The 22947-nt window shown below is 40.4% G+C and overlaps 1 protein-coding gene across 2 annotated transcripts; it reads left to right on the top strand.

The window, feature by feature from the left end:
- The first annotated feature begins 1522 nt into the window (after positions 1–1522).
- Positions 1523–22732, top strand: LOC117386101 (transcriptional-regulating factor 1-like). 2 transcript variants are annotated; one of them, XM_033983410.2, is made up of 12 exons: positions 1523–1588; positions 3198–3272; positions 8975–10161; positions 10801–10973; positions 11704–11897; positions 13609–13769; positions 15605–15708; positions 15835–15895; positions 19249–19337; positions 20109–20234; positions 20785–20885; positions 20970–22732. In XM_033983410.2, the coding sequence occupies exons 3-12, from the start codon at positions 9000–9002 to the stop codon at positions 21373–21375; spliced, it is 2577 nt and encodes an 858-aa protein (XP_033839301.2). In that variant the 5' UTR covers positions 1523–1588; positions 3198–3272; positions 8975–8999; the 3' UTR covers positions 21376–22732. The 2 variants fall into 2 exon arrangements, with proteins under 2 accessions (XP_033839301.2, XP_055085035.1); XM_055229060.1 differs by lacking the exons at positions 1523–1588; positions 3198–3272 and adding an exon at positions 8173–8244.
- Positions 22733–22947: the final 215 nt, after the last annotated feature.

The following is a 22947-nucleotide window of genomic DNA, read 5'->3' as shown; positions in this document are numbered from 1 at the left end:
GGTGAAATTGAGTTTGACGCCGCTGCTCTAGAAAATCTCACACACATCGTTCATGTCAGTGCAGATCTGTGTTTAAAGTGTGTGTTTTTTGTCTTTTGTCCTTTGTAGATCTTACATTTTTATTTTATGCTGCATTTGTACAGATCACCGGGCTGTTCTCTGTTCTGTTGTTTTATTTGTGAAGTTTAAACCATAAAAATGAGCATAAAACGAACACTTTACCTGGAGTTTATCTGTAATAATGAGCCTCAGTCAAATCAAACGCACAGATGTGAGTGACTGACGCTGCTCCACCAAAGCGAAAGTATTTTTTTTTCATTTTTGTTTCCAGCCTCAGAATGACACAGCTCAGAGTCTCTGCAGCAGACGACACACACAGCACCTCAGCTCTGCACACGAGAGACGACCCAGAGACGAACCAGAGACAAACCAGAGACGAACCAGGGACACAGACGAGAGAGACACATGTGAGACACCAGAGACACAGCAAAGACACAGGCAAGAGCGGCTTTAAATGTGACTTTTATGCACGTTTTAACCCATCATAATGTACTTTTGGAGTATTTCTTTACACGTTTATCCATCTGAGTCTCTTGATCAACTTTTTAGCCTCCTTTTTTTGCGTCAAAATGTTGTTTTTAACTCAAAAATTAGATTAAAAAGCAGAAATAGTTTGTTTTCTTCGTTGTTTTTTGGCTTTTCTACTATATGGACAACTCATACTAAGCTATTATGTAATGTAGTACGCTCAGGATGGAATGTAACAAAGTAAAAGTAGTCAAAAGTACTGTACTTAAGTAGGATACAGTGTGTACTTTTTACTTTTACGTCACTACATCTGAGAGTAGTATCTGTACTTTCTACTCTGCTACGTTTTTGAACTGGAAAAGTAAAGTATTTTTATTATCGTGTAAGACCTGCTGAAAAGTCTGAGGTTTTATTTTTATGATTAAAATTTGAGTAAATTAAAATCAACAAATAAAAACAACTAGAACGATCGATTCAAAACAAAATCCAGCTTAAATCTTTGTCAAAATCACTGTATTTGAAGCTTTTTAAGACTCAAAACCTGAGTGAAATACTTTTACTTTTTACTCTTTACGTGCATTTTTAAACAAGTACTTTAATACTTTTACTTAAGCAGTTTTTTCACGTGATACTTTTACTTTTACTTGAGTATTTTGTCTGTACTTTTTTGTACTTCTCCTCTGATCTAACGTTTTCTGACCTTGTTTCTTCAAATACTCGTCCGTTCACTTCGCAATAAAATTAAAAAACAACTATCGATCAGTACGGACGACTTTATACTTTACACTGCGGGACTTTATCTGAGTTCTGTTGTCACGGAAACCAGTTTGGCATTTTTAATAAAAGACGTTTGCAGAGGAGGGAGGGTCTGAGGACAGAGGTGGGGGGGGGGGGCTCTGGAACAGCCCATTTTTTACATTATTGGTCAAATAAAAAATTATAACTTCTAACTATTTACCGACATTTTTTTTTCTTTTCCCACGCTCACGCAGATCTAAACCGGCCGATGTCCACGTTTGGCGTTGGCGAGCGACGGTCCGAGGTTTCTTACATAACTCAGGTGAGATACGACTTTGACGATGGCGTTTTGACTCATTTCTTTTTCATTTTAACGACAGAAAACGAGTGATTTAACAGTGTTACCAAAAACATGTGTGTTCTACAGTTAAGTAAACATGACAAATACAAAAAAAAAGTTCCGTATTTGTTTGTTTCTGGTTGTAAATCCCCTTCGTAGGCCTGTCTGGAGCAATATTGAGGCTCAAAACTTCTCGTGGGCACAGTTTCTTCGCAAAAAACGAGGAAATTTCGGATATTTTTGTTGTTTTACGCTACAATTTAAGCCGCAGCCTGTTGAAAAAGTCACTTCTCCGCCTAAATATCGCTTCATTCTGCTGTTTACTTCACGATTCTGTCTATTTAAAAATGGTTTACGTTGCGTTTGCGTCGTTATCGTGACAGGCCGACCTCTTTGGCACCTGTAGATTACGCTCTTTTTGTTGATTTATTTCAAAATTCACACGTTAGATTTGACATTTGTGGAGCAGCGCTAATGCTACGACCTCATTTCACATCTGTAAACGTAACACGACCAACGACTGCTTTTGCGTCTCTCGGTAACGCCGCACATCTGCACGTCACCGAACCCTGAATCTTGAAGTTCCCTTTGCGCTTTTGCAGTACAGGTTTTTTTTTTTTTTACTATAGGTATTTTGCAGCTAAAGCTTCCGGAGTCTTTGTTTTTCACATTTCAAACATAAAAAAGGTTCAAAGTGGCTTCCCCCAAACTGTGCTCAAGACTCACAGCGAACACACGGAAAAATCCTGTTTTTGTTTTAAAAAATAGGTTTAAAACAAAGAAAAACGGCACGAAAAACTCCACGCCGCCATCGTACGTACGTCTTATACTCCAGGCCTGTTTGGAACTGTGTTTTAATTTGTATTTATTTGTTTATTTATTGATTTGATTTGTTTTAGGGCACTTAAACACTTGAGTTTCTTTAACAGTGGAACATAAGTGTTGACAGGAGCGCGGTTATGCTAACAGAAGCAAGAACAGAACAAAAAAATGAAAGAAAACGTATTTAATCCTTTCTCCATGTTCAAATTTAAAATAATGAGCGTTCTGCAGAGTTTTTATGTCAAACTATATGGACGATTTACACGAACGAACAGAAACAAACACACATACTGAGGAGCTTGCTTAAAATGCTAACGCTCAAATGCTCAGTTGGATTAGCTCAAGTTCAGAGCTCTCGAGTAAAAATCGCTCGAAATGTGAACAAAAACTGCGCTAAAGCTGCTTCATATGGATCTGCGTGCCACCTGAGACGTGAAACTGTTTGTGTATTTTGTTTATTTGTGTCGAGACAAAGACAGGACAGTGTTAGCATTAGCTTTAACATTAACTCCTTGTACCAAACTGCAGCTTTGTCGTCCCAGAGCAGCAAATTTCCAACTAATCAGATTCTAAAGTAGCTCTACGTTTACCACAGACGTCCCCAAACGTCACTGTAAGTCTAAAACACAGACATTTTTGTGTTTGTTCAGATTAAAGTTAGTTCTGTCCATTGAACATATGAAAAAATTCTTATCCCGTTGCATCTCTGAAGTTCCGTGTTTATGCGTAAAACGATATTCATTATTTCTATGTCTTCTTCTTTTTACAGATGATGTTCTTTGAGCGAACACAGCGTTTTCTGGAGACTCCGCAACAAGAAACAAGATCGTTAAACGGTTAAATAGTAAGTGCAAAACATATTTACATAAAAAACATCTTCATTTATTTGTACGTGAGTTAAAACGTAAACATTTATTTAGCTGGTTTTTCACATTTCAAAAACAGTGACTATTTTAAAAGTGCAGCTTCACGGTCCAAATCAAAGTTTTATCTCCCAACAATTTCATTTCAAGACTTTTTTTTCTTTCTTTTTTTTTTTTTTTTTTTACTTCTGAAAATCAGTAAAAGTTAGATTGACGAGTTCGTGCAAACCAAACCGTACAAACGCGTCGAGAGATGCTTCAGATTGATCACAAAGGGCCCTCATTTGCATACGCCGCTGCACTCTGAACCAAACTGTGGGAAACCAGCGAATTTTTAAATGTGAATGAAAGTTTGTGAGAAAAGACAGAGCAGTGAGGAGGAGTACGGAACATTATCACCGACTCTCTGAAGCTAAAAACGAGGGAGAAGCATAATTTTGACTTTTGAAAACTTATATTGGTGAGCTTTTCGAAACTTGGTCGTGATCAGCGTAGTATTTTTTAGTAGAACGAACGTTTGTGAGAAAAAACAGAGCAGTGAGGAGGAGTACGGAACATTATCACCGACTCTCTGAAGTTAAAAAGAAGGAAGAGGTCAAGTTTGGACTTTGGAAAACGTTTTTTTGGATTTTTTTTAGTGAGTTCGTCCCATGTCACGATTAGTGTTTTAACAAAATACCCCAAATATGTATTCAGCCTACTTTTTTTTGTAGAAAGTGAGTAGAAAGTTTGTGAGCAGATGACAAATACGGAACATTATCGCCGTCTCTGTAACGCTAAAAAGAACGGAGAAGCAGAATTTGGACTTGTGAAAACTTATATTGGTGAGCTTTTTGAAACTCGGTCATGATCAGCGTAGTATTTTTAGTAGAATGAAAGTTTGTGAGAAAAAACAGAGCAGTGAGGAGGAGTACGGAACATTATCACCGACTCTCTGAAGCTAAAAAAAACAAAGAGGCTGAATTTGGACTTTGGAAAACGCATTTTTTTAGTAAACTCCTTGGACCCGTGTCATGATCAGCGTTGAAACTATACTCAAAAAATATGTATTCAGCCTACTTTTTTAGTAGTATTTTTTGTGGCACTTTCAGTCTTTCATTTGGTGGTGTTTTTCGAGTACATATTTAAAGTTACGCTCTTAAAATCAAAGGAATACACTGCAGTATTCCAACGTATAGTTTAGGCTTCCAGCTTTGTGTTTTTTTAGTGAGAGAAACACAAAACGCAGGTCTTTAAGTGAGCATGGGTTCATTTCTTCTTCTTCTTCTCTTTTTCTTTTAAACTAATTTAAATAAACACATTACAATCACATATTTTTAACCTTTACTATAAGGAAGATGAGAAGTATTCAGCGTGTAAGCGTCTAAGTATTCAGCGTTCTGTAACTACGTACTGTATATTTTCAAAGTATTTTTTCCCAATACGGAGTTTAAAAATACATGAAACAACAATTCTGTAAAATTATTTCGATTCTGTACCAGTTCTCAAGGATCTTACTTCAGTAAATAAGACTTTTAACACTTTTAAATATAATAGTTTGATTATTTGACAGTGCGTTTAGAACAGTATGACTTCCAGAATTACTCAAAAGCAAAATATTACACAAGAAAAAACATTCCGTACTGTAGTAATGCCTGGTATGCTAATCCCGGGTTAGCGGGTCAGCTCGTATGACTATTTCACACATTCTTCCTTCAGATACGCCGTACACAAAACCTCAACATTTACATGAACCCGCCTACATCGTTTGGACTTTCTGCACATAAGAACAACAGTATTACAGATTTTTATTCATTTGCGTGCAGTAAAGTCCATTTTGTTTGACGTTTGCCCCTTTTTCTAAACTCCGGCGCGTCCTCAGTCGCTCTGGTCTTGCTGTAGTTTACGTGTGATATTTGGCTAACGCTTTACGTGCTGTTAATCTCCGTAGAAAACATATTTATCGTCAAAGTCAAAGCGGCGTTTGTTTGCGTTACGTGCTGTTCTGAGGCGCGTCGCATCCGTACACAATCTGTTTGTGAAGGACGCAAATGCTAAAATAATAGTTTCACTTTTAATTTCTCGTTTGACACTTGCTTATTAAGTTTAAAAACTGAGCTAGGACTCGCCCACGCGCGCACAACGGACACAACGGCTAACGGTGCTAGCGTCACTGCAGCAAACGTTTTCCCATTCCAGTACGTAGCTTTCACCTCTGAGATCAGAAAAAACGCTGAAAGACACATTGTTTTAGCGTCTGATTTAAATAAATGCTGTTTGTTTTGTATTTGGCCTCGCGTTTTTTTTTGTGCTAACCAGAATCTGTCACTCAAACTCCAGCAACATTTTGTGTTCGGTCACAGTCGCGCAGCAGCGTTTATACGACACACAACACATCGACACGTTAGCGAGAGCGACGGCCTCAGCTAACTCAACGCTGCATCTGTTTTGAGCTGTTGTTAACGGCAACACAATTTACTACAAGAGGAAAGAGAGTTATTTTGGTGCAGTTTCAGAGTGTCTATCTTTGACGTTTGCTGTTTGTGTGTGTTGTGTGCGTTGTGTGTGTTTGCAGTTTGTGTGAGCTCTTGTGAAAGTGGCTAAAAGGCAAAAGGGCCCATTTTGGATTGTGGTGGCGAGTGGGTGGGATGGCGGTGTTTCCCTGAGCCTCTTCGTCGGTCGCTCTCGTACTTCCTGTTTCACACTCTCTACTTCCTGGTAAACATTTCGCACTATGACTGTTTGTGTATGGGTGGCTATGACTGGAATTACACCTGTGTGGATGCAGTCACATGTGTTAGAAAGATTTTAGGTTCAAATAGTGTTCGTTTTTTATTATTTTTAGTTTTATTTTTTATCATTCTCAATATGGGGTGAGTAAAGAATATTCCTGTAACTTTGGACGATGGGGATGGAGGCCATTTTGAACGTCGACCGCTCAAAAACGAGAAACTAATTTAAACAAACTTTTTTAATACACAAAATAAAGTACTTGGACACGTTCGCTACCAGTCAAAAGATTGGACACGCCCTCTCATTCAGTGCTTTTTTTTCTTTACTTTTACAACTTTCTCCATTTTTTATACACACAGAAAACATCAGACATATGAAGTAACAAATATGGAATTATACAGTAAAAAAATAATCCTCAATGTATTAACATTTGGCTTTGTTGAAAAATATTTAGTAGAGTTATTTAACTTTTTTTCTTTGCTACATAATTCCGTATATCTTACTTTATATATTTGGTGTCGTATGTGTGTATAAAATGTAGAAAGAAGTGAAAAAAAATTAAAGAAAAGAAAAAAATTTAATGAGAGGGCATGTCCAAACTTTTCAACTGGCAGTGTAGCCAAAAAATATATATATATGAAAATAGCAATATGATGGCATGGGTATAAAATGTAGAAAGTAGTGGGAAAAAAATGAAAAAAAAAAAATAAAAATAGCATTAAAATGTGGAATATACATTTAAAAAAAAAAAGTAGAAAATACTGAAAAAAAATAAGAAAGAAATTATGTGTAAATTATTGTATTTAAATATTAAATTTTGCTACATAATTTCATATATTTAATGTCTTATGTGTGTATAAAATATAGGAAGTAGTCACAAAAAAAAAATTAAAATTGAATGAGTGGGTGTGTCCAAACTTTTGACTGGCAGTGTAGCTGAAAAAAAAAAAAGGTTATAAAAATAGCAATAAAACAGCATGAGATTATAGTAAAGTAATGAATATATATTTTTGGAAACGTATTTAAATATTGAATTTAGCTACATAATTCCATATATGTTACTTTATATATTTGATGTCTCATGTGTATAAAATGTAGGAAGTAGTGACAAAAAAAAAAAAAAAGAAAAGAAATTGAATGAGAGGGCGTGTCCAAACTTTTGACTGGCAGTGTAGCTGAAAGGAAAAAAAATGTATATAAAAATCGGAATAAGGCAGCACGACAATATAGTGAAATAATGACTATATATATTTTTAGAAATTTATTTAAACATTGAATTCTGTCTCGGCAAAACACATTTTTCTCTTCATCTTTTTTTTAAAATGACTTAAAAAACAGACAAACAGACATAGATTCCAAAATATGAATTACACCTTAAGTTCATATAAAACAAAATCAGATAAGATGAGTAAAGACGTAAAGACACGGCTCAAACACACACTTGCACACACTCTTACACACACACACTGCGCTGGGGTGTTGTAGATAAAGATAGCTGAAGATGGGAGATCCGTCAAATGTTTGTTTCCTCAGGATGTGGTTACCGCGACGACAAAGGCACACAGAGAGAGAGAGAGAGAGAAAGAAAGAGAGAGACACCTGCTCTTCTCGGGCTTCAGTGACGTTCGTGCGGTGTGTGTTATCAGCGGTTTTACTCTGGCCATTTGATGTAACGCTCAAGATGTTTTGCGATTCTTGTGGGGACCCGGGTTTAGAGCGAACAATCGAAAGGCTTAACAATGGAAGGAAGACTGAGACGGGCGCGAAAAGAGTCAAATCTAAACCGTAGCACGAGTATTAAACGCCGCGAGTCTCGTATAAAAGTCGACTCAGTGGGGGTTTCGTGCACAGACTAACCCGCTAACCTCCCACTTCTGACACCTCCACACTCAAAAAAACGCATGTGATTCTCGTGTTCGTTTCAAGCCTTATCTCGCGGTTCTGACTTCTGCAAAACATATTTACATTAGCGTTCAAAGGAAGCACATCGCTTCAAATCGTCCTCACACGACAGCGACACCAGCCTGGGCGTGCGTTCTCGCCGTTCTGATTGGAAGCCGAGATGTGCTTGTGTGTAGGTGCCAAATCTCAAATGGGGAAATTATGAACGGAGAGAGAGAGAGAACGAACGCAGACACGTGAGCATGAAGTCTCCAGAACACCTCGCTTTACGGAGTGTACACAGTGCTAAAGTATAACCTGCAAGTTTTTTTGTGAAAAGGAAATAACGAGTCGAGCCTGGTAAAGACAAAAAAAACCTCAAAACGTATTCAGTGTTTGGCTTTTGATGTGCCGTCTCCACAGTGTTTCTCTATCTGACTCTCTGCCCTATTTACTCAAGTTTGTGGTTTATCGAAGGCGTACAGTGGCCTAAGGGTTTCATGCTAACTAATGATGTAAAGACTGTCGTGTTAACTTAAATGTCAACGCTAAGCTAGCCTCTCTGTAGCATTTTAACATGTGCTGCGTCACGTTAAATAGTAATAGTTCTGTGTATAACTTCACTTCCCATCGTGTCATTCTGGTCAAAGTTAAAGTCGCCTGTTAATGTTCCGCGAACGTCTTTAGCGGCACGGAGACAAGCGGGTAGATCTGTGGAAAGGCGGTGCTGCGAACAATGAGGACGCTTGTGAGTTTATTTGCGAAGTACGTGAGTGTTTTTGAGCAATAAACGCACGTGTGATTCTGTTTATGCCGGAGAGAGTCGTTTTTTTCTGAGTTACTTCTGCAAATTTGGACAAAAAGTGACCGTGTACTAGTAGTATTTTTATTTAAAATCTGAATTTCTAAACAGTATTTTTCCCGATGAAGACTTTATGTTAGTTTATAGCACTAATATCACCGCGTTAACAATTGCAGAGGGCGCCATTTTGATTTCGTGAGCATAATCTGGTTGTAAATGTAAAGTTTTAAAGGGGATGTCTTCACACTTTCCCAATGCTTTTTTAAACTTTCTCTCTTTGTCTCGTAGGTCTCGCTAACCTCTCACCGCCAAAATGGAAGACTGTTCACCAACCCACGCCTTCCCCAACCTCCACCTACCCCAGCCTTTCCACATCGTCCTCCCCGACCACCACAGCTCCGAGCCGGGATACGCCTCCGCTCAGCCGCCCTTAAATTTACCCACGCAGCACGACCAGACCATCCCCTGTTTCCCGAATTTTACCGACGACCAGCACGAGGTCTGCAACGAGGGAGAACGCAGCCTTCTCAGCACGAACAGCTTGGACGAAGAGTTCAACATGGGCGGACATTTTGAAGGCGAGGAGCGGCACTCGTGGTACATCCCGAAAGAATCCTGGGACGGGAACGCCGAAAGCTCTACTGATGATTATTATGCTAATTGCTACAGAGGCCACAGAGGGACAACAAGCTACAATAGTTGTTCGCAATTGACTTATAACAGGAAAGCTAACGCTGGCTACGTCGCTAAACAAGCTAATGCTACGTATTTCAGAGATAACGAACATAACTCAGGTCATATTGGGTTAGATTATTCCAGGACCAGTTCAGTAACGAGCGATTTGGACAGAGAGGACTTCACGGGAGGTTTACACGAAGAGCAGCTGCAAACGTCGGAAGCGGATAGCGGCGATCCGTGGCTAACCGGAGAAACGGTCTGGAAAGAGGAGCCGTGTCCTTCCAGCGTCACGCCTCAAAAGAGTCTAAACAACAGGACTTACACGCAGAAACTAGACTCCTTCTCGGACGCGTTCATGTCCCAAGCGAAAAGACGGCTTCCGGTTATAACCACGACTGATTCGCACAACTGGGACGCCGCCGTTAGACCCCGATTGAGCTGCTCCCTGGACTCGGACTCCTCGTCTCCCTCGCTCCCGTCGTTCCCTTCGCCTCCGACCTCCCACCTCCTCAGCCCGCCTCCTACGCCGCTGCCTCCCGCGTCCCACTCGCCCTCCAAAGTGGACTCCCCTGGTGGCGGAGGCGTGTTGGTGCACGTGGGAGCGCAGGGGGGCGAGGCGGTCGGAGCGCTCCAGTTCTTCCCGGTGCGGCCTCCGTCTCTGCTCGGTCCGAACTCGCCTGGGATGGTCTGGAGGTTCCCGCTGTTGTCCCACTGCTTTAAACAGTTAGCGGGAGATGCTAGCGGCTCTGAGGGGAATGCTAGAGCCTCCGTCGCTAGCACCTTAAACTACAATACGGGTAAGATCAAACACAACGCATTTAAAGCTGCACTGCGTAACATTTCTGCTCGATCGTGCGCCACCCGCTTGTCTCTATGGACTTATTATAGCTTTGCGTAGAATGTTCCACAGTAGAGCTTTGAAGCATTACACTTCTATCTCAATGCAAAACAAGCAAACAGAGCCAGCAGACCAGGTGTCAGGTCAGATCTGTGGAGAGGAGGCTCCCCCTTACACTAAGAATGCATGTTTTTCGAGGTAAATTTGAGCAATAAAAACACCTATAATGAAATAAATATTAGACGCATACGTTTAATGCCATAATGCAGAATATTACGGTTAAACAAGACCATGGAGACATGCCCACTATCAGAAAAGTTCCACCGTGCAGCTTTAATAATGTTTGCAGGGTTATATTGTAGATTTAATATATTTCATATACTTGATTCTTTTGTTGTTTTGTTATATTAATACATCTTTATACCTTCATTTAAAATATTTTATGTTTTTTGTGGCTAGATTTATAGTTTTATTTTTACAGCATTATCTGAATACAATTTATTATTATTATTATTATTATTATTATTATTATTATTATATGTTATTTTTATTTTTTTTTTATATTTAATTTTTATATTTATTTATTTATTTTTTTTAGGCCCACATACCGTCCCGTCACTGGTGTCGTCCTCTCCTCTCGTCCCTGTTCTTCAGACTCCCAGAGGCCTGTGTTCAGCTGTACATCCCTTCATCTATCATCCATCTAACCATCAAAACGAGGAGAATACAAAACAGAAATCCTCCTCTCTTCTCGGGACGTCACACGATCAGGTAACAGGATTTTATTTTTAATCTACAAACAAATCAAACAATATTTTAGATTAAAGGTGCTATATTAAACTTATATATATTATACAAAACTGACTCTTGTGAGGTTTAAGTCATGTTCCCTCATCAAAAACAAACCTGGAGTTGTTTTTTTGTTTCACACATGTTTGAGTCACACTTTATTATTAGTCTGTAACATCTCCAAATGTCAAAATGCTCTGTTGCACCTTGTGATGTCATCAAGTGGTAGTTTTCAAAGTCGTTAACAGCTCCTTTTACCTTTAGTTCAGTAGAAATCGGCAATTCCAGGTCTGAAATGATCCAAATGATTCTATAAATGGAGGTGTGTGGAGTTTAAAAACACAGCGGAGCACTTCCTGTATCGCCACATGATGACATCACAAGGTGAAACAGAGTGTTCTCAGTGTGAGAGAAGAACAAAACACAACTCCAGGTCTGTTTGTGACGAGGAAACGACATTAGAACAGATCAGAACATAGCGTAATATCTCAAAACCACCCACGTCCCCCGACCTTTTACTTCTGTTAATCGCTATGGCAACAACAGTCCTAATTTTCGATGGATAGGAAGAGCGCGTAAGTCGCTTCCTGTTTGTTAATGTCTATTTCGGTGTAAGTGTGTCACAGATGTTGCCATGATAATATCTTTTGTACCACACTCATATAAAACCAGCGCAGGTGGTACAATAAAAACTTATCTGTCGTTCTCACAGGATCCAGGATGCCCCGTCTACACCGGAACCACATTTCCCAGCATGCTTCAGTGTGAAAGCAGGCAGAGACGTGCCCACTTCACTCCCCAGCCTCTGCTCAACCCGTTACGAAGAGGAACGGGGCTGTACTCATCTGTGTGTCACAAAGGCCGAGAATGTGGAGAGGGACGGCAAGATGGAGCGGGGGTTTTACCGTGAGAAAATACACACTTTTTTTTTTTTTTTACAATTTGAGAATTTATCTTTGTTTTATTTTTTTATTTACACGAAACACAATCACATTTTTTTTGTTACTTATTTATTTATTTACTTTTATTGCCAGAAGTAAATAGACAACTCACATCAACAAAGTGTCCTGAGACTGGGCCTTCACATTTTTACATAATTTCTTTCTTTTTTTTTTTTTTTTTCTTTCAAGTTTATTATTACTTATTTTATTATTTTTAATTTTTTTTTTTACGATTTGAAAATATTTATCATTATTTTATTTTTTTATTTACACAAAACACAATCACAAAAAACACATTATTTATTTATTTATTTTTTTTAATATTTATTTATTTTTTTACTGAGCCTTGACAGTTTCACATAATGATTTTTTTTTTATTTTTTTTTTTACAATTTAAAAATATTCATCTTTGTTTTATTTTTTTATGTACACAAAACACATTTTTTTATTTTCTTATTTATTCATTTTTTTACTTTTACTGCCACAAATAAATAGTCAAATCACATTAACAAAGTGTCCTGAGACCGAGCCTTCACACAGTTTTACATAATTCCTTTTTATTTATTTATTTTTTTCAAGACTAATAAATTGTCCGATTTGAAAATTGGATCCCAGTTTCTTTCCAAACTTGTCACTTTTAGCCGTAGTTGAGCTGCTGAAACTTCATCGTATAAACACGCAGCAGATCGTGGACATTTTTCTCGCAGTCGTCAAGAAAAGACACGGCAGAAAACACTGATCATGAGAGAAGTATATCAGAAAAAACACACTCAGAACTAAAATGTGTCACATGTAAAAACATAAACAAACGTGTAAAGAAAACACAAGATTCATGAGCTGGAACAAAGATGCATTTCAGTCTTTTTGTACTTTTCTTTCAACTGTAGAAGAATTATTCTGAATGAAACAACACTGAGATTTGACCGTTTTGATTTTTAAACCCTTCACGATCTATTCTTTTTTACTGGAAGCGTCGCAGCGTCTGTTTATTCACCTGAAAAACATATTTAAACATTAGTAATGACAGCGACTGCACTGAATAACCTTCATTTATTCATGGATTTCAGTTTGTCGGCGCCATTTTGAGGACTTTTTACCGCGCCGAAGCTGTACTATTTTGATTTAATATTATCAGAGTTGGACGTAATGAATTAAAAGCAGTAAAGTGCTGTACTTAAGTAAACATTTATCTGTATCTGTACTTTACATCAGTACATTTTACAGTGTGTACTTTTTACTTTTACTTCAGTACATTTGAGAGCAGTATCTGTACTTTCTCCACGACATTTTTGAACAGGACTGAAAAGTAAAAGTATTTTTTATTAGGAAAAGTCTGAGGATTTATTTTAACACGTTCATAATTTGAGCAAAAAATAAAAATATACAAATAAAAACGACAAAATTCAGATAAATATATAAAAAAAAAAAATCAAAATCACCACATTTGAAGCTTTAAGACTCAAAATCTGCACGAAATACTTATATATTTTTAAAACAGGTACTTTAATAGTTTTACTTAAGTCGATTTTTTCATGTGATACTTTTATTTGGGTATTTTTTGCTCCTAAAGTAACAAAACTAAGTACTTCTTCTTCCGCTAATTGAGCCCATTGACACACACATTTCACGTGTTTCTTTCTTTTATAATCATTTCATTCTCATCCCTCGCTCTGCAGATGCATAAACGTGGGGCCAGACTTCCAGGCGGATATTCCTCCGTGTTTGTTTGACGATGGGGCGGAGGAGCGGTCACATGACGAGGACGAGTCGCCACGGGAGCATCTGCTGTGGAAACCGTGGAACGAGCTCACGTACAGCTCCGCCGCACAAGAGCGAGGTGAAATACTGCACGGGAGGATTTGTGTGAAAAAGTACAACAACAGGGAAAAGTCTGGATACACCGTCTTATTCAAGGCTTTTTTTGTTTATTTTTATGATTTTCTTTTACATTTTATACACACACAGAAGCATCAGATATATGAAGTAAGATATATGGAGGTAGTAGTAAAGAAAAAACTTTAAATAACTACTAAAAATAATTTGTCAAAATATATTTAGTAGAGTTTTTTTCACTTTTTCTGTTGCTTCATAACTCCATATATTGTACTTCATATATTCAGTGACTTCTGTCTGTATATAAAATGTAAAAAGTAGTACAAATAAAGCAAAAAAACTAAACTTTGAATGAAAGGGTGTGTCCAAACCTTTGCCTGGTCGTGTACTATCAGTCGTGTACTATCAGTCGTGTACTATCAGTCGTGTACTATCAGTTGTGTACTTTCAGTTGTGTACTTTCAGTAGTACATGAGTAAACTTCAGTGAAACGTTTGCTGGAGTGACTTTGTGGAATATGTAAATGTGTCTTAGTTTCACATTACACTGGTGAAAGTTCTGTATGTGCAGGTGTGGGTAGTAATCAGGTACATTTTCTAGTAGTGAACTTTTATCACTACTTGAGTAATATTTTTAAAGTAACAGTACTCTTACCTGTGTAAAAGTTGTGGTTCCTCTTCCCAGTGTGAGTGAGTCTAAAGTGACATGAGTTTTATGTAACAATATGAAATATGGCTCACCTGGTTTGGACCTGGTTCAGTCCTGGTTTAGTCCTGGTTCAGTCCTGGTTTAGTCCTGGTTTAGTCCTGGTTCAGTCCTGGTTTAGTCCTGGTTTAGTCCTGATTTAGTTCTGGTTTAGTCCTGGTTTAGTCCTGGTTTAGTCCTGATTTAGTTCTGGTTTAGTCCTGGTTTAGTCCTGGTTTAGTCCTGGTTTAGTCCTGGTTCAGTCCTGGTTTAGTCCTGATTTAGTTCTGGTTTAGTCCTGGTTTAGTCCTGGTTTAGTCCTGATTTAGTTCTGGTTTAGTCCTGGTTCAGTCCTGGTTTAGTCCTGGTTTAGTCCTGGTTTAGTCCTGGTTTAGTCCTGGTTCAGTCCTGGTTTAGTCCTGGTTTAGTCCTGGTTCAGTCCTGGTTTAGTCCTGGTTTAGTCCTGATTTAGTTCTGGTTTAGTCCTGGTTTAGTCCTGATTTAGTTCTGGTTTAGTCCTGGTTTAGTCCTGGTTTAGTCCTGGTTTAGTTCTGGTTCAGTCCTGGTTTAGTCCTGGTTTAGTCCTGGTTTAGTCCTGGTTCAGTCCTGGTTTAGACCTGGTTTAGTCCTCGTTTAGACCTGGTTCAGTCCTGGTTCAGTCCTGCTTTAATCCTGCTTCAGTCCTGGTTTAGTCCTGGTTCAGTCCTGGTTTAGTCCTGGTTCAGTCCTGGTTTAGTCCTGGTTTAGTCCTGGTTTAGATTTGGTTTAGTCCTGGTTAAGTCCTGGTTTAGTCCTGGTTCAGTCCTGGTTTAGTCCTGGTTCAGTCCTGGTTTAGTCCTGGCTTAGTCCTGGTTTAGTCCTGCTTTAGTCCTGGTTTGGACATTTGTGTTTCTGTCTCCAGATTTCATTTTTGTCTCATTTTTGTGTCTATTCTTAAAAAAAACACCAAATGTTGTGACTCATTTAACATTTTGTTCCAATTCCATGAACCTCACGTCATAAACCAGATACTTCTTCCCGATAGTTACTCTTCAAGTTACTTTTCCTTGCGTAGTACTTTTCCTAAACACTCATTTGTTGCTCCAGTACTTTACATTTCTCCTTGAATACCCTCATTTTGAAGTATCTGAGTATGTGTGTACATTTGTGTCTCAGTGGAGAAGCTGCTGCAGATGTGTAGTTCCAGTTGTCTACCAGGAGGGGGCACTAACACAGAGCTGGCCCTGCACTGCCTGCACCTCTGCCATGGAGACGTCCTGGTATGCACGAGCACACGGGGCTTTTTTCTCCTTTTAGTTTCACTTTTTTAACCTAAACTAGATCTATCGAAATGTTTAAGTCTTTTTTCTTCTTGTAAAGTTTAATGATGTGTTTGTTTTGTTTAGGCGACTCTGGAGATGCTGCTTTTTACCCGTCCCAGACCAGCAGGGGACTACCACTACCCCGGTAACCTTTGACCTATATCTGTCAGCTCCAACACAAAAGTCCCACACAGACTGCAGTTTATGTGTTAGTCTGTTAGTTTTGTTGCTTAAAACAAGACGAGATACTCAAGTAAAAGTAAAAGTATCACATGAAAAAAGCGACTTAAGTCAAATTATTAAAGTACGAGCAAAACGTCAAATTAAATGTGGAGATAATCGATTAAAAATGACACATATTTTGTTCAACAGCAGCAAAACAAATCAGTTTCTCAAAGTTTTTTTTAATGATTTTTCTGTATTTATTTTTGTTTTGTTCAGGATGTTTCCACGAACATGGTAAAAATAACTCCTCAAATCAGACGAAAAGTACTTTTTACTTTGCAATCCTGTTCAAAAATGTAGTGGAGTTGGAAGTACAGATACTGCTCTCTAATGTATTGAAGTAAAAGTAAAAAGTACACACTGTAAAATGTATTTATGTAAACTACAGATACCTAAAAATACCACTTAAGTACAGAACTCTACCAATTTTACTTTGTTACGTTTCAAAACTGATGCAGTCAATTAAATTTACAAGGAATCAAAAAATAGACTAAAAATAAGCAGTTCAAGGACAGTGGGAAAAAGATTTGCTATTAGACCAAAAATATCACAGTGCAACGTGGAAAAGTGATGAGAAAATGAGCGAAAAGTGAAGTATTTTAGCTGTGAACCCAAACCACAAACAAACAACGTCCTGGTCCAGCTCCTCCTCACTTTGCACAAGTGATCTGAACTTTAGCTCAAAAATACATGTACTTTACTGAAATAGATGAGCGTGGTGACCTGGTTTAGACCTGGTTTAGTCCTGATTTTGTCCTGATTTAGTCCTGGTTTAGTCCTGGTTTAGACCTGGTTTAGTCCTGGCTTAGTCCTGGTTTAGCCCTGGTTTAGTCCTGGTTTAGTCCTGGTTTAGTCCTGGTTTAGCCCTGGTTTAGTCCTGGTTTGAACATTTGTGTTTCTTGCTCCTTCAGATTTGATTTGTCTCATTTTTGTGTTTGTTGTGTCAGATTTTGTGTCTTATTTAACCTAAACTGCATTTTCCCACATAAATATATGATCATTTAAAGAGACCGAACAGTCCCGCGGATCATTTAAAGGGGCAGAACAGTCCCGCGGATCATTTAAAGGGGAGGAACAGTCCCGCGGATCATTTAAAGGGGAGGAACAGTCGTGTAAATCATTTAAAGGGGAGGAACAGTCCTGTGGATCATTTAAAGGGGAGGAACAGTCCTGTGGATCATTTAAAGGGGAGGAACAGTCCTGTGGATCATTTAAAGGGGCAGAACAGTCTCGCGGATCATTTAAAGGGGCCGAACAGTCCCGTGGATCATTTAAAGGGGCAGAACAGTCCCATGGATCACTTAAAGGGGCAGAACAGTCCTGTAGAGGCGTCACAATAGGGTCTTTGTGGACTTGGACTTGCACCCTGTCCCCCTTTAAACTCTGTGTGAGGACAGACCAGCCATTGTTCACTTTGGTCTCTAAGTGCAACTAGAAATTTAAGAATGAAAGAACGTTTGCAGAACAAGCTCGCACCCCGGTTATGTAAGATGGGATTTTGTGCGTTTGGAAAAAATGTCATAGCAGGTTAAAGAGGGTTTGTACGGTGTAAGTGGCCGGTTTGATCAAAATTGGTCCAAAAAAGGAGCAGGAGTGAACCAACAACAGGGACTTCACATACAAACACACTGGTTTATAGACTGAATATTTGTTTTTTCCCCACACAGACGTCTGTTTGATGTCTCTCCCCACTCCTCACCCCCGTTTCACAATGATTAAAGTCCTATTTAAAGCTCCTATATCACACAAAACTGACTCTTGTAGCTTTAAGTCATGTTCTAAAGCTGTTTCCTCCTCAAAAACAGACCTGGAGTTGTGTTTTGTTTCATTCACACATGTTTGAGTAACACATTTCCACCTTGTGATGTCATCAAGTGTTATTTTTGAAGTTAACAGCTCGGCAAAGGATGGATATGTAAAATAGAGGAAGTTGTGTGGCAAAAGTGCAGGCTGATACTTCCTTTAACATGATTTTTATGGCTAAAAAAGAAAAGAAAACAAGTCTAGGCGAGCTGTAATGGTCTATAATGTGCACACACTGGAGCACTTCTTGTATCACCACGTGACATCACAAGGTGGAACAGAGTGTTTTCTGTTTGAGAGAAGAACTCAGACTAAATGTGCAGAGTTTGTTTGTGTTAAACGTGTGTGAATGAAACAAAACACAACTCCAGGTCTGTGTGTGACGAGGAAACGACATTAGAATATGGATTTTAAAACAGCGTCACATGGGCCCTTTAAGTTGAGCTTTAGACAGGTGCTTCTTGGTCCTGTCTGTCTCTCTTGCTCCTGTCCCTCTCGCTCCTGTCTGTCCTTCTCGCTCCTGTCTGTCCCTCTCAGTCCTGTCTGTCTCTCTCGCTCCTGTCTGTCTCTCTCGCTCCTGTCCGTCCCTCTCAGTCCTGTCTGTCCCTCTCAGTCCTGTCTGTCCCTCTCAGTCCTGTCTGTCCCTCTCGCTCCTGTCTGTCCCTCTCGCTCCTGTCTGTCCTCCTTGCTCCTGTCCGTTCCTCTCGCTCCTGTCCGTCCCTCTCAGTCCTGTCTGTCCCTCTCAGTCCTGTCTGTCCCTCTCAGTCCTGTCTGTCCCTCTCGCTCCTGTCTGTCCCTCTCACTCCTGTCTGTCCTCCTTGCTCCTGTCTGTCCCTCTCGCTCCTGTCTGTCCCTCTCAGTCCTGTCTGTCCCTCTCAGTCCTGTCTGTCCCTCTCAGTCCTGTTGGTCCTGTCTGTCCCCCTCGCTCCTGTCCGTCCCTCTCGCTCCTGTCTGTCCCTCTCAGTCCTGTCTGTCCCTCTCGCTCCTGTCTGTCCCTCTCAGTCCTGTCTGTCCCTCTCGCTCCTGTCTGTCCTCCTTGCTCCTGTCTGTCCCTCTCGCTCCTGTTGGTCCTGTCTGTCCCTCTCAGTCCTGTCCGTCCCTCTTGCTCCTGTCTGTCCCTCTCGCTCCTCTCGCTCCTGTCTGTCCCTCTCGCTCCTGTCCGTTCCTCTCGCTCCTGTCTGTCCCTCTCGCTCCTCTCGCTCCTGTCTGTCCCTCTCGCTCCTGTCCGTCCCTCTCGCTCCTGTCCGTCCTTCTCGCTCCTGTCCGTCCTTCTCGCTCCTGTCCGTCCCTCTCGCTCCTGTCCGTCCCTCTCGCTCCTGTCCGTCCCTCTCGCTCCTGTCTGTCCCTCTCGCTCCTGTCTGTCCTCATTATTGACACCTGTAATGGAAAGTCAGTGTTGTGTGTAATGTGTCTATTATCGGGGGCAGACGTTCACCTCGTGTTTGTCCTGTTTGTTTGACTTGTCTCCAGGAGCTGATGTTTGGACAGAGAGAGAGACGAGACTCTTCACTGCAGCCGTGGAGACGCACGGAAAAGACTTGAGCCGCATCCGCACGACGGTAAAAGAGTCTGAGCAGAGTGAGGAGAGCAGAGGGACGAGAGCAGAGTGACGAGAGCAGAGTGACGAGAGCAGAGTGACGAGAGCAGAGGGACGAGAGCAGAGGGACGAGAGCAGAGGGACGAGAGCAGAGTGAGGAGAGCAGAGGGACGAGAGCGGAGGGACGAGAGCGGAGGGACGAGAGCAGAGGGACGGAGGGACGAGAGCAAAGGGACGAGAGCAGAGTGACGAGAGCAGAGGGACGAGAGCAGAGTGAGGAGAGCAGAGGGACGGAGGGAAGAGTGACGGAGGGAAGAGTGACAAGAGCAGAGTGACAAGAGCAGAGTGACGAGAGCAGAGTGATGGAGGGGAGAGAGCAGGGGTTAAAATCCAAGTGTTAAACAGTCGGGTGTTAAAATGGTCGGTGTTAAATGACGGGCGATACTTTTCAGTCCCCTTCATAAATGTAGTGGAGTATAAAGTACAGATACTGCTCCCAAATGTACTGAAGTAAAAAGTATCCACGGTAAAATGTACTGAAGTAAAATACAGATACTTAAATGTATACTTCAGCACAGTACTGGCTCTAACATTCTACAGTACGGCATAAAACTCGTCCATCTCCGTGAAGAATGCTCCACCTCTAGAAAGTTCCACACTGTCACTTTAAGTCACTTTCATATAAGTCGTGTTCGTTGTCGTTGGAGCATTTGAAGTCGTTTTGAATGAGCTTAAAGTGATAATGTTGTTCTTTATTTTTCACGTTCGCAAAATACGTTTGTGTGTGTCGCAGGTAAAGACCAAAACACTTCGTCAGTGTGTGGAATTTTACTACCTGTGGAAAAGACTCAGAGACAAGCAAAAAACCTTCACCGTAGAAGAAGACGGGACAGTTGAAGACACAGAGCGACTGAAAAAGGTCAAAGGGCATATTATGTTCTGATCTGTGTTATAATGTTGTTTCCTTATCAAAAACACACCTGGAGTTGTGTTTTTTTGTTTCATTCACACACGTTTAACACACAAACAAACCTGCATATTTACGCCGAGTTCTTCTCTCAAACTGAAAACACTCCGTTCCACCTTGTGATGTCATCATGTGGTGATACAGGAAGTGTTTTTAAACTCCACACACCTTCACTTCTAGAATCATTTGGATCATTTCAGCTTCTGGAATTGCCAAATCTCTACTGAACTAAAGGTAAAAGGAGCTGTTCACGTAAAAAAAATACCACTTGATGACATCACAAGGTGGAACAGAGCATTTTTCAGGTTTGGAGATGTTACAGACTGATAATAAATGAAACAAAACACAACTCCAGGTCTGTTTTTGATGTATGAGCAGTTTTGCGTAACGTATCAGCTTTAAAAATCGCCCTCGTTGCTGTTTTTGCCAGTGTTTTTTGACAGATTTAGTCACATTCAGCTTGGAATGTAGTCTCTGGTTTACAATTGGCTGTTGCTTTTAGGCACCGCCCACCAGGCAGCCAATCACGCGTCGGATCCGGCTGGAGGAGATGGTCCCTGTGCCCTTAGTGGCCGGCTCGTTCCCGTGTAAGCTCTGTGGAAAGTGAGTATTTAAGTGGGTGCAGTTATTCCGCTCCAGGGCAGCGTTTGCACATGGTTTAAATTTACTTTGCTCATGTTGTTCCAGGATGTTTTACAAAATCAAATCTCGCAACGCACACATGAAGATCCACAGACAACCGCAAGAAGATTGGACGGAACGGAAACTCCAGCAGCAGATGTTAAACCGAGCTCTGAACCGCGGCCTCGTAGTTCAACCGCAAACATTTACAGAAAACACCGTCGCCAACGGCAACGGGATCAGTTTGTTGGACCCCGGCGTTCAGGACCACAGTTTGAGTTTACTGGCGTTTAACAGTCCCGCTTCCCACGTTATCCCCAGCGCAAACGCGTCGCAAGAGCCCGCCGGCGTGTTGCAGTTCCAGTCCATGTGGAGTTCGTTTGGGCAAAACTCGGACGCTTCTTCGTTTTACTGCGGCGCAGAAGTGAAGGCGGAGGCGGGGGGAGGAGCGGCCGCCGTGAAGTGGAAATAATTTCACAAGTAATACGAAAAAAGTACTGAAAATTGAGGTTATAATTGTTTTTGTTTGCAGATTTGTATGTTTTTTATATATTTTTTTATTATTATATTTGTATTGATTTTGCGGGACAATATATACGTACGTCTTACAATCGTCCGTCCATTTTCTTTCACTTATCCGAGGCCGGAGTCTGAGCAGGACCTCTCAGACTTCCCTCACCCCAGACGCTTCCTCCAGCTCCTCCAGTGGGACCCCAAGGTGTTCCCAGGCCAGACGAGCGCCTCCTCCTGGTGGGACATGCTCTTATAATCAGACAGGCACAATGCAATTAACAAGAACGTCGCTAAGTAGCAGAACAAAATTTGGGTAATAAAGATAAAATGAGATAAATCAGGTCGTATTTGGTTTACAAAGTCATCCACGGTTTGCATTTACTCGCAAATTTCTCTGTTTCTGATCTTTAAGTACTGTTAAAGTCAGTTTCTGTAAAATATAAACGGAAAACATCACATCAGAGTCCATCAACTTTCCAGTTTTGGTGCTTCTTTCTCGCTAACAACATGATCTAAACATCCTCATATTCAAGTTCTTTTTACAGTTAGCGTCAGGTTTATCCAAATAGAACAAGTCAGAAGTATAAATCAAAGATATTCTTCAAAATTAATTATGTTCTAGTCGTTTCTTCTCATGGAGCCGCTGAAGTTGTATTTGGAGTGATTCATGTTTGAGTTTAATCTTTAATCCGCTATTTTCAAGACGCCATTTTGTCAATAAATCCCTGTTTTCACCTCCACTGTGACACGCCCACTGTGACACGCCCACTGTGACACGCCCACTGTGACACGCCCACTGTGGCACGCCCACTGTGACACCCCCACTTCCTTCTCCAGTTTTGTTTCCTTAATCGTTGATACTCGTAGGATTCGGCAGCGTCGCGTCGTCATTTTGGTACAAATTTTTAAAAACCTGCTGCTCTAGTGTGACGTGCATCTGTCCATAGGGGGCGCTGCAGCTACACGGCGCTTTGTTGTGATGAGGTTTACGGCGACGTCAGCTCCTATTGGACACCACAGTTTCTTTTATTAAGTCGTTTTAGATGAATATTGTGATTTAAAACTTGCAAATTATAACAGAACGATCCACGAGTGTCAGAGACGGCCAAGTACAAAAAAAAAAAAAAAAAAATCAACACAATTTGCCATTTCTTCCTCACACTTTGAGCTGGACTTCTATAAACCTCACTACATTTTTCCAGATCTGTTCTCTCCACATTAACGATGCCACCGTTTCCGTATACGTTTATTCGTCTCATCTCATTCCTCTTCAACTTTAACTTCCCATTTTTCGCTTTTTTTCACTTTTTAAATGTTCAAACCCTGTGTACATCTTCAAACTATATATATTTTTGTGTTTAGTTTGGACTGTTTTGCCAAAATAAACATGTGAATAATTTGTGAATCCACTGCATAATCTTGCTTGTTAACGTGACGCTCTGAAATCACACTGGAGCACTTCCTGTATTACCACCTGATGACATCACAAGGTGGAACAGTGTGTTTTACTCAGCCTAAATCTGCAGGGTTT

The sequence above is a fragment of the Periophthalmus magnuspinnatus genome, chromosome 18, assembly GCF_009829125.3.
Source record: "Periophthalmus magnuspinnatus isolate fPerMag1 chromosome 18, fPerMag1.2.pri, whole genome shotgun sequence".
NCBI lineage: Eukaryota > Metazoa > Chordata > Actinopteri > Gobiiformes > Gobiidae > Periophthalmus > Periophthalmus magnuspinnatus.
The sequence above is the reverse complement of the archived record's forward strand: the minus strand, read 5'-3'. Positions and strand labels throughout refer to the sequence as shown.

Excerpts from the sequence above, each read along its gene's own strand:
- LOC117386101 (XM_033983410.2), top strand. The coding sequence starts at position 9,000 with ATGGAAGACTGTTCACCAACCCACGCCTTCCCCAACCTCCACCTACCC. Across the intron at positions 10,162-10,800 it reads CACCTTAAACTACAATACGG|GCCCACATACCGTCCCGTCA; the intron begins GTAAGATCAAAC and ends TATTTTTTTTAG. Across the intron at positions 20,886-20,969 it reads CCGTGTAAGCTCTGTGGAAA|GATGTTTTACAAAATCAAAT; the intron begins GTGAGTATTTAA and ends ATGTTGTTCCAG.